Source organism: Opisthorchis viverrini (genome assembly GCF_000715545.1).
Source record: "Opisthorchis viverrini unplaced genomic scaffold opera_v5_434, whole genome shotgun sequence".
Taxonomy (NCBI): domain Eukaryota; kingdom Metazoa; phylum Platyhelminthes; class Trematoda; order Opisthorchiida; family Opisthorchiidae; genus Opisthorchis; species Opisthorchis viverrini.
In genome coordinates this window covers 268,300-282,229 of record NW_008752089.1, presented here as the reverse complement: position 1 = coordinate 282,229, position 13,930 = coordinate 268,300, and the positions used below count along the sequence as shown (strand labels likewise).

Sequence of the window (13,930 nt, the reverse complement as noted above, 5' to 3'; positions counted from 1 at the left end):
TTGGGCACCATAGTCACATTTGGCTGCCTGTGTCTGCAGCTGTAACACGAAATCACGGACCGACTGAGAATGAGAGCGGGTTAACATATTGAACTTAGCTCTTTCGGCTGCTACGAAGTTAATCGGTTTGAAGTGTTGAAGAACTTTGTTTTTCAATGCTGTGTAAGGAATATCAATTGGAGATTCAGGATATACTAAATTCTTGATCAAAGTATACGCCTCCTTGCCAACGAAATGTAGGAAATATGCAGTGAGTTTCTTATTATCCATATCGGATTTTGTGAGGCACCATATGTCGAATCGTTCCAAGTAATCCTCTACGTCACGCGCAGTTGAATTAACTTCTAATGGTTCCATTTCGGCAGGCATGATGAATTGTTCCAATCGCGACGCCAAAATGTGGTGATTAAGTTTCGTACGTATATCGGTACAACCCGACAAACTAGAAATCCAGAATTCAGCGAAGAGTGGCAACCAGCACATATGTATTCGAATTGGCGAATATGTACAGCATGTGGAATATTAAAACAAGAGAATAATGAATAGAGCAATGAATAGAGCATCAGTCATGTTCATCACATTTTTCATAATGCATTGTATCCTTATCACTGCCAGCGCATCAACTACGTCATGGTCGAAACTCTATTGGTCTTTATGATACGGATTTTTCAACGGGTTTATTGGGCCATACGCGGTGTAGGTAGCAACAGGAGACCAGTTGCCAGAGACCCTCTGTACACAGCATCAGCTAAAAAGACAACATTAGGTCACTTTTCCCTGGCTAGACTACTTCCATTTGGAAATACAAACAGCGAAGGACAGGTGTCATCCAGATCCCTTTATCAGGTCACGACATTTTAGTTAAGTGGTGCAATAATACAATAAAGGACAGAACGGTGGGTTTTACGGTCGAAACAGCTTAAAGCAGCTAGGCGTTCCAGTTTGGTCAGTTGTTTTTTCCGGCCAATGATCACTTGGAATGAAGTTGCTAGTGTGTTGGAATATTGGGATGAAGTCTAAGATCTCCGGTGAATTGCACACTGGGTTTGCATAGGTAACGCAATATTGACCTGATTCGGTTCCAGCTAAACAAGTCTATTTATTAATCTCCGGCACTCTGAATGTCGACTCAAGTTTGATCAGGTGACTCGTGTCGATTAGATGTGCAGTCAGGTCACCAGTAATTGATTTTTGTAATTTTTTTCCAAAAAGGCTGTCTCATCTTTTTTCAGAGTTGTCTGATTAGCTGCCCAAATATTTTCTGCCTAGCGCCATAACTTGAGGTGGACATCTGTACGCTGACAAGGATTAGCGCTTTAGTGGCAAACAAGTCGTAGGTCTGAAAACATTTGGTGGATTTTCGGTGTAAGCGTCTGGTAATGGAGTCAATGGTAGATCTCTTGAAAGGTACACTGATGAAAATAGCTTTTCTGCCCTATGTGGTCATCCATTAGTGCTGGCAACCAGCATCCATCTGAATTGATCACTCCGGTAGGTCACTTTCTAGTTTCAGATATTTGTTTTGTCCTAGCTCAGGTTGAAAACACATGGATAACGCATCATATTGTTTGTGGTTAAAAGGACAAAGCTACTGAAGTTCTTACACTGTTCCATTCATCTGTTATGAAAATCGAGTGTCTAATAGTGTCAGTCCACCGTCGCCATAACTGCACATAAAGGGCATGGAACGAATCTTCAGCTGCTTGCCCCGCTGGGAACTGAATTGATTTTCGAAGGCATGAGACACAAACGAGAATAGTTCGTACATGAGTCGTCTGTAAGGCCTCATCCCCTGAGTATTCTATCGGAGACTGATCTCTTAGAGGACCCATAAAGATTTCTGTAGTAATAGTAGTGGCCCGGAGGTAGACACCACCGTAACGTCATCTAGTGGTTGGTAGGACCTGACATCAGACTTATAATGGACATTCACTGTGCACGTAGCACTACCACAGTCATTAATAGCCGGAAAGTGGTGACAGTGATAATAGCTAGATCCTATAAGATGGACAACGGTAAACCAAGAAGATACATACACTACTCTCCTTTTCTGGCTTACACTTGAATCATTTTCTGTTTCTGCAGATGCTAAGTTGGCAGATTTCTTGGCGTATTGGTTCAAGAACCTTGACTAACTGCTTAGCTGTCATACGATGCGGACCTTCATACATGTCCGGTAGAGGCTGCAATAATCGGTTTCATTTGGCTATCCGTATAGGTGGGGAATAATTGAAATTGACGAAATTTTTTACACTCAGATGTAGTTTGACTTCCTTTTTTCTCAACATAGGTACCGATTTTTCGGTGGTGTTCAGTGTCCTTGATTTGTCTTAGATAATAGCCATCTGCCATCAAAACTTACTTTAAATTGCGTAGCCCTTTCAGGATTGATAACTTTTTGGAAGAGGGAAGTCTTCTCAAGGGAACGACATAATATATAATATAGTAATATAATATATAATATAACATATGATACTTTAAAAAACACAGCTTGGGGTTTTCTCATTTGAACATTTTATGGTACACTAGCACTCCCCTAAAGCACGCACTGATGGGACCTATCGAAATTGGGCTCTTGTGAATGGGGGCGCCCTGGTCCACTTGATCTAACGATAACCAACTTTGTAGGAGAGACCTGTTCGGTTGATCCACAAGGACGTGTTTTAACGGTTTCTGTTTCTAAGGTAGCCTCTCTATGGGAGGGACAACTTTGATTCTGGCCATCCTGCGAAGGTAAGTTTTGCTAGGTTCAAAATGTGAGTCGAAATTTGTTAGGAACCTGACTACCCGCATATAGCTGAGAGAGGAGAAACGGTGCAAGTTGACGGTGTAGCCAGGATATAAGGCCAATTGTGACTTCTGTATGTGGTCCTCGTTGGTAATATAGGGGCAGATTACCGAAACGGAACTAACCAACCTGCCAGAACCGATTGCTTTTGGTGGCCGATCGCCGCAGGTGTTTGCTGGGCCCCGTAGGCTTGCAACCCTTTGCAACATCTGTCGATACAGGGGTTTGTGGATCTGCAAATAGCTAGTTTAACCAGTAGCTCCGAGCTTCTTGTTGCCGCTTCTCTTTGAGACTCAGACTGATATATTTATATTATACATATATATATATATATGGTATAGCATCATCATCACCCCTTTGTCATCATTCATAGCAGTACTCCGGTATTAGATATTTCCTAAAACCGTGAAAGAAGAAAGCTTGAGTGAGATGACCAGACTTAGCAACCGTAAAACAAGACCGTTGTTTCAACTGTTTTCTACATACTACCCGTTGGCTTCAGCGATATTCGGTTTTGACTCCATAATTGAAGCAAACTGGCAATCGCTACTCACAGCTTGATTGTACGCTCAGTGAGATCTGTTGTGGTTCGATCACGACTCTTACAACAACCAAGACATGTGATTCAAGCAATCAGCATAGGGTGAAAATCCTTGGACGGCTGCAACTTTAGTAATCTTACGTCAAATAACGACACAAACTATTAAGCAGCACATAGTCCACAATCTCTGATTTTCTTCGAATCTTCCATGGAAAATTTTTTTAGGTTGTTTGGACTGACGTGTGCGTATTTTTTTTCCACGTTTGTCTGACTTCCTACCGTCATGACTGGACGATTCTTTGAGTGGACAAGCCACCAAGAGAAGAGCGCATCAATCTTTTTGACATCTCTGCAACCCTTCCTCTTACACACGTACACAAACGAACCCGCGCACAGTTAACACAGATGTATTCAATTTGTTCGCTCTATCCCGTATCTGGCGCGTTTGTTTGTCCGAATATGTCTAGAAGCTAGGGTTTTCGTGGGGCTCTTAAATTAAATTTTAACAAGCCAGTTTTTCCTCCATTGTTTGCTTCACAGGGTGTGCAAAAATCTTCGGATAATCGGCTACGTTAAGCGAACTGCGCACCAGGTGATGCTGATTGTGGTGGTGGTGGTCCGACCGATAGTATACAGCTCGCACCGTTTTTCCCCGTCCTAGAAATCGCACTCGTCTGGTTGTCCCAACAGGGTTGTTGTAAATCCTATCGCGGACGGTCAGGGAGTTGATGGATAACCGTGTGATGCAGAAATAAATCTTCCCAGTTGGTGAAAACTGTTTCTACTTGTTTATGACTTGTGCTAGAACGCTTCTCAATCTTGGTATCAACGCATCGCCTACTGACAACCACAGTTTGTCTGCGTGAGAAGGGTGGATTGTCTCAACTTATCATCAACAAACGTGTTTTGGAGCTTAAAACGGTTTTTTGGTGGTGATAGATGTCGGGACGATCACGTGTGCCACCAATCAGATGTTTGAATGGATACATGCTTTTTCTTTGGAGAGCTTTGAGGTGAAACTGATGTCCAATCTTGGTGAATTTTGTTGTCATTTTGGTTGACAGTTTTGAGTGATACCTCATCGAACATCCATTAGCCATCAGTTAAACTTAATCCATTTGAATCAGAACTGATAAACCTCGCGTTTCAGCGTGAATCTACTGACCGGAAGGTCTGTGGTTCGAACCCGCCCTCTGCCTCTCGACTTCCCCTGTCTAGGTTTGGGCAATCTCGCAGTATCCCAGCTCTCGTGCTTCCTTCGGGTGGCATGGCAGCTAGGCACCGAAAGGGTGCTATAGCTGAACGGTTTTTTCATCCTGTATGATTTCACATCCGATTTTGTTCACGTCCGTTTATTTCGCTTAACCGAGCGGCTTAATTCCTAAGTATTGCCTTTGGATATAGTATGCTAAAAACCAAGGCAACATGGAAGACTCAATTCCATGCCACTTTTGTCCCACAGAGACCACTTTATTTGTTTGTGCAGTTTACCACTTAATTAGCAAATCAATGAATCAGCTTATTTTAGAATGCTGTTGCGATAGAACGTCGTTGAAATAACATGCTAGGCTGTCATATCACCCACCCTGCTTTCACATGCCTTTTTTCACTCGGTTATATGACCACAGTGAAGTTGAAGTTTACCTTGTTGACTATAATCGTTCAGCGGTAGCACCCTTCCGGTGCTTATGATACTTTTCGGTGCCTGGCTGCATTAGGAACCGAAGGTCGAGATATTGTCAGGCTGCGAAGTTCAATCAGGAGTAGATGAAAAGCCAGGTTTGGACGTGAACAACTCGGTTCAACTGCCACTGTTGCTGATGATAAAATGATCCTTGCCACATGTTACTCTCAGCCATAGCCTTCCAGTTTTTTCTTCCATAGCTTGTCAGTTCCAACCGACTAGGTGGTCTTTATAGGCCATTTGAACACTGCTTTGACAGTTACTCATGCCAGGTAGTTTAACGAATATCGCATCAGTGCGTGTACCTTTTGAGTACTGTGTAGATGTAGTATACACAACGGCTTGGCTTCCATCCTTTTCTTCGCCACAACAGAGCCTTCTTCCATGGAGTCACCGAGCAAGAGACACCTCTTTCGTGAATAAATAGTCCATTTTTGCAGCCGTCAAGAGCCCCATCTATATTCGATTCCCTTTCTTCCCCTTGTCACACTACCTCACCGTGTCCCCTCGAAACACGAAGGCCGTAGAAGAGGCCAATGCGACAGCAGTTTGTGGACTTAACACTTCCTACACTGGAACTGGTTTGAAAGAGCATAAGTACGATGTGGCCCCGGACAGCACAGGTGTGATGGAGCCCCTGAAAAAGATGCAGCTTGGCGATGCACAGCTGGTGTATGGAGTAATGTCAGGAGACGCCTCAGACCTCGACTGCCCTTGTGAAGCACCATCTGTGAAATTGTCCAAGGGCAATGTCTCTGCCCTCAAATCCCTGAGTGGCCAAACGACTTCCGCATCGTAATTAAGTCCTTTTCAGATTAGGCTTTTTACTTGCTATTTTTCACGACATGGCGAAGGGAGTAGAGTGTGTACACAACTCTGCAGCGAAGGCCTTCTTCCTTTCAAACCTCTTGAGTGAATACTTATTATAATAGACATTCCATGTCACACGTATCACTGATCGAAACCCTAAAAGATTGACGGTTAAATCTCCTCTTTAAGTTTTCACTTTTACACCTAGCCTAGAGTGCCCTCGCAGTAAGAGAAAGAGGATTGCATCTCCGATTAGAGCTGCGAAGGGTGGCATAACCATTGGGGTCTCGTAGTGTCGAGTATGGCAACAAAGCGATCCAACTTGATTTTGGTATCGCCAAACCAGTGGAATATGCTGGACTTATCACAATCGGATTGTACCGGTGGGCATCCATTTAGCGACAGTCCCGGGATGAATGCAACGGACTATTTTGCCATTGATTAGGGAATTTTGATCTGTTAGAAGGCAAGAGATTTTGATTTGATTGAAGCTGCTCTGATAAGAAGTGGTCCTTCGCGGTTAAAACTTTGTAAAACACACTTGGATTCATTTTGGACTCTTTGTGAAATATGATATTTTTTGTGTGACATGTCATCCGACACTTTCCAAGAGGGATCCATAAAGAGAGGAATGTTTAAGTTTTATAAGTCATTGGACGTCTTCAAGGCTTTGCGTTACAGAGCTGGAAAGTATCATGCGGTTGCTTCATTCCTATTTTGGGCCAAAGGTGCGTAACCAGAAATGCAAACTGAAAATCACTTCCCCTCAGCTACGGGTGGCCGATGAAAAGAACGGTGTAAAGAACCTGCAGTTCGGCACGATGTGGCACACGCGCCCCCATACTGGGTTTCTTACAGAGGTTAGCGAAATGTGCATGGATGAGGATTCTCAGTAAGGATAAAACAGTTGCACGATGTTTCTAGGTATAGATGAATGAAATACTATCTGTTCATCTTATCATCTGCTGCTCCTCTATCGCAATTAGTTTAGTACCAAGTTAAACAAGCATCTTTGGTCTTTACGGCGACTTTTTAGTGTCTGCACGGGAGATGTCCACCTGTCCAAAACTCCAATCGCCTAGTTTTACTCTCGATCGGCGCTGGTTCACAAGTTTTTCCGCTTGAATTATTCTCTTTCTACACCTGGTGTTTCACTCGATTCTATCGAGATGTAGACCGGTTTATCTGTAAATGCATTCTCCGACAGTGTCCAATTTGTTTACCCGGTTTCCCTTTTCTTTCTCACGCGCTCTGTTCGTTCCACAACATTTGGCTAGTCTGACCCGGTATCTGCGTGTGCGGTAAATGTGTGTGCGCGCGTCAAATTGATGATGAAACCGCTCAGACCTGTTTCACGTGCAACGTTTGTCAACATTTTGTTTGTTCACATGCGGGGTTTAGAGCCGGTGTGGACTGTTGGTATTGCAACGTGTTCATTCTTTCCTACACCGCATTCACGTCTTCTAGCGCATTAATTGTATGTTTGAGAATGTTCTGACAAACAGGCAAGTGAGTTACCATGTTCCAGGATGGTTGCGCTTCACGCCTAGATAGCAGTCGACTCCATGCACTTTTCGGTCGTAATCACCAGGCTTTGTCCACTGTACCAGAATAGTTTACCAGAGACGAGATTATTTCATGTGAGTTATGTTCTTTACACTAGTCACATGATATAACATAATAGGATGTTTTAGTTTCGGTTCATAAAATGTCACTATGTGACTGGTAATACTTCGAATTTCTTGCGTAGATTTTGTGCTAATGTGATTCTTATTTGTAGAGTGCTGCCCTTCGCGGTCCATCGGTAATGTCCAAAAGCGTCAGTGGACAAAATGTCACAGGTGGTCTTATGGAGAGCGGCCGTTTGGATCCGGTAGCCACTAGACAATGGCCGATTACTTCGCGATTGCTACCCAGTATCCAACCCAGTCACTGTACTCCATACACTGCTAGTAACGGTGGCCCACAATCTATCCCGCCTCCACCTGAATACCCACCACCTCCACTACCTACTGCAAATCAGTGGGTCTATCCCCCCGTGCACCAAACGATCGTCTATCCACATTCGCCTGGCACCGGACACTCCAGTTGCGTGACGCCTGAATACGAGGGTCATGTTCTCCGAGGTAGCGACACAAGTGCTCTCGTTTCAAGTGAGTGCTGATCCATCTCTAATCAGTTGAAGCTATCCACATGATGTTGATATTTTTCAAGGAATATCGATGTGATTTCAAAACCACTTAACCATCATGATACATTTGTGGAGCGTTCTGTTATTTAACTGGAATTACCTTGTGGGTAATTCACTACTTTCGTTGGTTTTGTCTTGACGTTTGCCGTCCACAATCCGAGAAGACACAGTTACACAGTGATTCCCTATTTTTAATAGATTTTCAAGCCTGAATTCACCTTGAGAACCTGTCTGGTAAACACCCCTGCATATCCGTTGCTCGGATTTAAAATGATAGTCAGAAATCAACGTCAGAGTCTCACTCACATTTCCTCACTTCATATCCAGAGCTTTTTCAGTTCGCTATTTCCATCCTATCATCTGTTTTCAAGGATTCCCGTTTGTATGCGGTGCTGATGTAGGGTTATAGGGTATTCTGTTAATCACGTTGAGGAGCCCCAAGCTTACACGCTTTTCCAATCCGATAACACAGTGATCAAGTTTTGAATACTCAGTCCACATCGACTACGATTAGTTCAGTTGTGAGATTCTTCCGATGCGCTGGACCCCTGTGCTAGCTTGTTTGATCCACAGTCATACTATGGAATGTTTCCAAATGTGTTGGATTTTCAACCACGGGATTTGAGTTTTTCCACAGTGAGTTTAATCATCTTGTGGTTTAAGAGCAATACACTGCTAGACCTGTTTCCCGACCAACTGGCCACCGGATCTGATCAGCAATTTGGTATTGACGATTTTTGCATGATATACTCGATGATGATGACTTAACGAGGGACTTTGCGCGCCTGATCGATGCTTTCAGTCCAGTGTTTGTGCGCTTTTTCTCCGTTGATGAAGTTTTACACCGAGAGTCGAAAACCTCATCTGTATGCCCACCTGCTGTTTGTATCCGGGCTCATTCATGTACCGGCACGTGCACAAAACAGCTGTCAACACGAATCATCACTGGTTGGCTTAGACCAATGTGGACCGCACAAAGACCCTGAGTGTTTGTCTGCTTTTTATTGCTGGGCTCGTTGTTTGAACTTGCGTTAGTACTGGTCTGTCTGCGGGTGGCGGGTGTTAAGGGGACTGGGGATTGATAACACTCGTAGTCTTTGTCCCCCCCCCCCCAACAGCCCCTCGTGTGAATGCCCGTCACTACAAGCCATTATCGCTCGTGTATGAAACGTGTGCCTAATTAGCACATTTCTACGACCTCGGACGTGTCAGGGCATTGTGCCCTGAACGTAGCAACTAAAATGGTAAAGATATCGTTTAGAGTCGTTTTCGTGCCACCGCTTCGATGACGCTTATCATACCGAACACTTGACTGTTTTCGCAACGGACCATCTGCCGTTGTGTCCACTGAACCTAACAATATCATGACTGCTAGCTGATTCGTTTGGCTAGGTGAATCCAGCTGATCCGGTTCTCAGCACATTGTGCATGGCTGGTATGTAGATCAGCGTCATTGACGATCGTGCGCTGTATAGAGTTGACGAACTGAAGTTCATTTTTATTTACTCATTTGGAGTTCAGCGCACGTGCTGTTTTTCCTGCTTTTAGGGACAAGAAACAACATCAGGAGAATGTAGCCTTATGTACTAAGTTTAGCCGAAAGATAAGCTTCAAGTTTTATGTTGCCCATTGCTCCGTTGGCAAAAGGTCCGTCTTCCGAGTTTGGCGAAGAATGCCTGCTTCTAGAAAACTTCAACAAAAACTTAAAGGTTTTCGCGGTCCTATTTTGTTAAATAGAGTTTGATAGTGCACATGTCTTTAGATGAATTGACGTAATGATATATCAGCTTCTTTTGAATTCCATTAATTCTGTGAAGAATTCTTGAGAAACTATGGTAACTTGCTGTCCTAAATCTTGCTTACTTTCACTCTTTGATTTCATACAATCAGATTATTTAGCAGTTTGACCAATAGATCTTGGAATCCGGTCGGATCGATAGATGAACCGACGACAATTCACCGAAGCGCTAAAAACGCTAGTCTCATGTCTGTGTTAAACGATACATCGTAGAAATTCTACTCGGGACTCTGTCGTTTGATCAACGAGCACCAATGGAAAAGCAGGCTCGTGTAAATCTACTTTTCCAGACGATACGTGACATGAACGGTGCTTTTTAGGTGAGGTGGTCCCCCTGAGGGTTCACGTGGTCCGTACTGTTGGCTGGTTCCCACAAATATGGTGCTATTCTGCGGTGTTTTCAGCTCAGGTCAACTCTGGCATGCTGACGTCCAGTATAATGATTTGGGCTTGAGTGTTCATCAGCCACAAACCGCATCTACATGGTTTCTAGATATCCGAAATAAGGAACATTAGAGGACAGCCTTTCTTTGGATGCGATAACATCTGTCACTAGGTCCAAGCGACTGGACGATACTAATGACATCGTGTGTATTCAACCTCGGGGAAGTTCGATGTGTAGCTAAGGCTGCTCAGGGATCAGTTGGTTTAAACTCCACTATGCAGGCATCCGGGAGACCCGTCTTGCGTAGATTTCCTGATTTCATTTATTTTAAATAGCTGCTACTGGTGGTTTGGTATGCAAACGGCAGTATCTTCAGTCTTTGCTTCACATCTATTTGAGGTTGCTGTTACATTGAAGGGCTGTTTGATATCTGCAGTTAGCTGTTGATGTCTGCAGTTAGTTGTTGATGTGTTGGTCTCTACGATCTGTGTGCCGTAGTCTTCCTTAGCCTATAAGGTTTTTAAGGACAATGGCACGTTTGCACACACATAAACACGTATATACGCACGCCCGCTCTCGCACTGATGGACGTAAAACGTCAATACACAATTTAACTGGTCATCCCTTCACCTTTAACCAGATGCGAATGATCGTTCCCTAATTGCTTCACCATGGCGGCGGCGTCAGCTACGCTTCCAATGTGCAACCACCTATGTGAAAGCTAATGGGAGAGGGAAGTGTTTGAACATGACCCTGCTGTTCGTCATGATGTTTTCCGCTAGAATAGTTTTGATTGTGACACTAAGACAGCTGTGCAAGTCACACAACGCTTTGGTGTTTCGTGGTTCCAATAACCGATCAAAGACAGCGAACAGTCGCATCGATGCACGTAACCACCTGGCGCCGGTCAGTAATAGTTGTCTGAGGACGTGTAAAAATGTCCAACGTGGCATTTACCTCTCTCGTATTTATTCAGTTTATTTTGCTGAACTGTGGACCTGTTTGACTTGCCTAGAAAAGAAAGACAAAAAGATTTCTGGTGTCATCTGGTTCTAGGAACCTCATTTGCTCTGGATACGCAACTGGATATTTTGTTTATAATGTCCTTCAACTGAATGTGTGCATCAGGCTGCCTCATGTTCTAGTATTGCCTACCTAATAATCCATAAGAAGGGCAAAACCGGTCGTGGACTGTCGAAGAGCTTTCATAAACCTAATGAGTGGGGCGTCATGTATACAGTCCAGAACCATCTTTTTCGAGGTCAGTAACAACTAACACCCCAATTTCACGTTCTGGAAACACTTCCGAAGAACGCATTTCGATGAAGCCAGCTTGCTTACCGGGGGAACCCAGTATGTATAGCACTGCATTTCTCGTCGTTGACCAGAATCATTCAGCGGAGTAGACAAGCACACAAGCCATCTGGGATGTACTAGGCCTGGTTCACTTTTCCATTCGGTTTCACCTACCACAACTTCAAGTTATGCAAATATGAGTGACTTCTCGAAGCGAGATGCTTCAGCTGACCGTTGACGCAAACTTTAAAGAGTTTTGGATTCAGAACCCATCCCTAGAGAATCCCAAATATACCACCATGCCGTAAGCGAGTAAACTCAAATGAATTTTTGCTCCTTTCGGGAAAGTCTCACAACCGGCTTTGAAGCTTGTGGATGATGTCGTGGAAGGATAGTTTCTGTAGAGACCATTCATACGGAGGCTTATCATATGACTTATTAAAGTCAACCGTGACCATATTAATAGAATCTCCAGCGTCTACGTTACTGTTCAAGGGTTTCTCGGATATCGGTAATTTGGTTATATGTAACCTCCCGTTCTGGAAAGCGTGTTACCCACGTGTTCCCGCGCGCATCTGCTATGCGTTGTTTGATAGCACGCATAATGCCTCTTTTCAATCTTAGAATGTGACTGCTCGTGGGATTTGTGGAAGTCTGTTTCTGCCTTCATCAACAATGAACAAGAGATAAGTTACAGTGCGAAAAAAACGTGCCACTCAGCGTTCTTCAGATAGTTCTGGCCAGTTACTTAGAAATCCACGTTCCAGAAACCTTGAGACCTAAGTGAATTGCATGTCGTTTGGTACCAAAGTACGGGTCAGTGCGGTCGCTGGGTTAACAGATGTGGTGAGCTCAGTGTATCACTTGCTAATGACCACGCATTGTCCAATTAATAGCTTACGCAAAGGCTCTTTCGATTTATAAACTATGAGATTGTACACTAGATGACAATAATTATCATTTTCGGCTCCTTCGCTCCTTTTCTCGTAGTTTGAGGTGACTGTTCCGTCGAAAATGGTCATGATTGTTTTTGGGGTTTATTTATTACTACGTGGTCTTCTTAGGAAATTGTGTAGCTCGCTCAACGTAATTCAGTTCGCGCATCCTTGGATCAGTACCGACATTTTTTATCGGTTCGCCAGTTTGTTGCATCCAGCCGTGATACTTTAAGCCATCCGATTGCCTAAGCTTACCTATTTCCTCTCGATTTCAAGAATCCCTTTCCCTCATGGCAGTGGTTCCATCAGCCGGGTCGCCTTACTTGCTGCATACANGCAAATCTGTTCACGCCGCTAGTGTTCCTGTGTCTGATTCAGCCAGTATGAAAAGGATATCCAGCGACCGCTGCCCCGCATACTACATTTTGTCAGGTATCGTCCGCCCCACGGAAGCCAATCCTGATTTCTCCATCAGTTGCTTTTTACCATTGTCTACTTGTACCAGGGGCGCACGTAGCAATATACATGTCCAGGGAGACCACACGACGAGCATGTAGCTGCGGCGGACAACAGCGGCTCCTGTAGCCTCGAACCGATTGTTCGAATCTAGCCCTGGCTTTTTGACTGTTCCTGTTTAAGCTTGGGCAACATGATAATTTCTTAGTCCTCACGCTTCCTTCAGACTACATCGGACCCATCCATCGGAGGGCTTCCACAGCTGAAAGGTGATATTTTTCGTTTTGTTCAAATGGAAAAGTAGTGACCCGGCTTTTATAACATTGTGTTCTCGTAGTCCATCGCACTTAGAAAATGAGAAGACATAAGTCGATTAGTTTCGTTGCCAGCTTTAAACGATATTTGTAGACAAATAAAAGGGCATCATAGAGGCAGATTTATTAAGGAGGAAATTTTGTTTTAGATTATAGTCGAATCAGCGTTGTTTCAGGGCAGGTGGATAGATAGAATTTATCTGACTTTGTCAACGTTGCTTCACAACTAGTCAGCAACATCGCGTTCTGATCTTCTAAAGTTGCTAGCAAGGTTGACTATGTGACGTGTCTTGTATTTGTTTGGCACGATTTGACCTCCACTTAAGTGAGTCTGCTCGTTGTGTTTCAACTCTGAAAATTTCAAAAGTAGTCTAGAATCTGTTGAAGAATCTTTCCATTGTTTTTTATTCGGATTAAGGTAATAGCCAACTTAGAGTCATTTCACAGTAGAATTGCGGTAAATCATCTAGAAAGGACAACTCACACTCAGTGACGTTTCTGTCAGCATATTAGATTTCCTTCCTTGAATTTCTGCTTTAATCGATGCAACTTAATGATGAGATAAGTAACTGATTAATGTGGTTTTTTTGTGGTAATTAAGTTTCGTACGTATATCGGTACAACCGGACAAACTAGAAATCCAGAATTCAACGAAGAGTGGCAACCAGCACGTATGTATTCGAATTGGCGAATATGTACAGCATATGGAATATTAAAACAAGAGAATAA

At 43.6% G+C, this 13,930-nt stretch overlaps 2 protein-coding genes across 2 annotated transcripts in view; one reads left to right on the top strand and one right to left on the bottom strand.

The window, feature by feature from the left end:
• Positions 1-13,930, top strand: part of T265_10976 (hypothetical protein) — a gene marked incomplete at both ends in the record, with an annotated part of 51,202 nt that overhangs the window by 15,467 nt on the left and 21,805 nt on the right. The window contains one exon of the mRNA XM_009177504.1: positions 7,604-7,976. Coding sequence (XP_009175768.1) covers positions 7,604-7,976 — 373 coding nt within the window. The remainder of the gene's footprint in view (positions 1-7,603; positions 7,977-13,930) is intronic.
• T265_10975 (hypothetical protein) overlaps positions 1-13,930 on the bottom strand; it is a gene marked incomplete at both ends in the record, with an annotated part of 30,889 nt that overhangs the window by 4,336 nt on the left and 12,623 nt on the right. The window contains 2 exons of the mRNA XM_009177505.1: positions 2,918-3,021; positions 11,155-11,208. Coding sequence (XP_009175769.1) covers positions 2,918-3,021; positions 11,155-11,208 — 158 coding nt within the window. The remainder of the gene's footprint in view (positions 1-2,917; positions 3,022-11,154; positions 11,209-13,930) is intronic.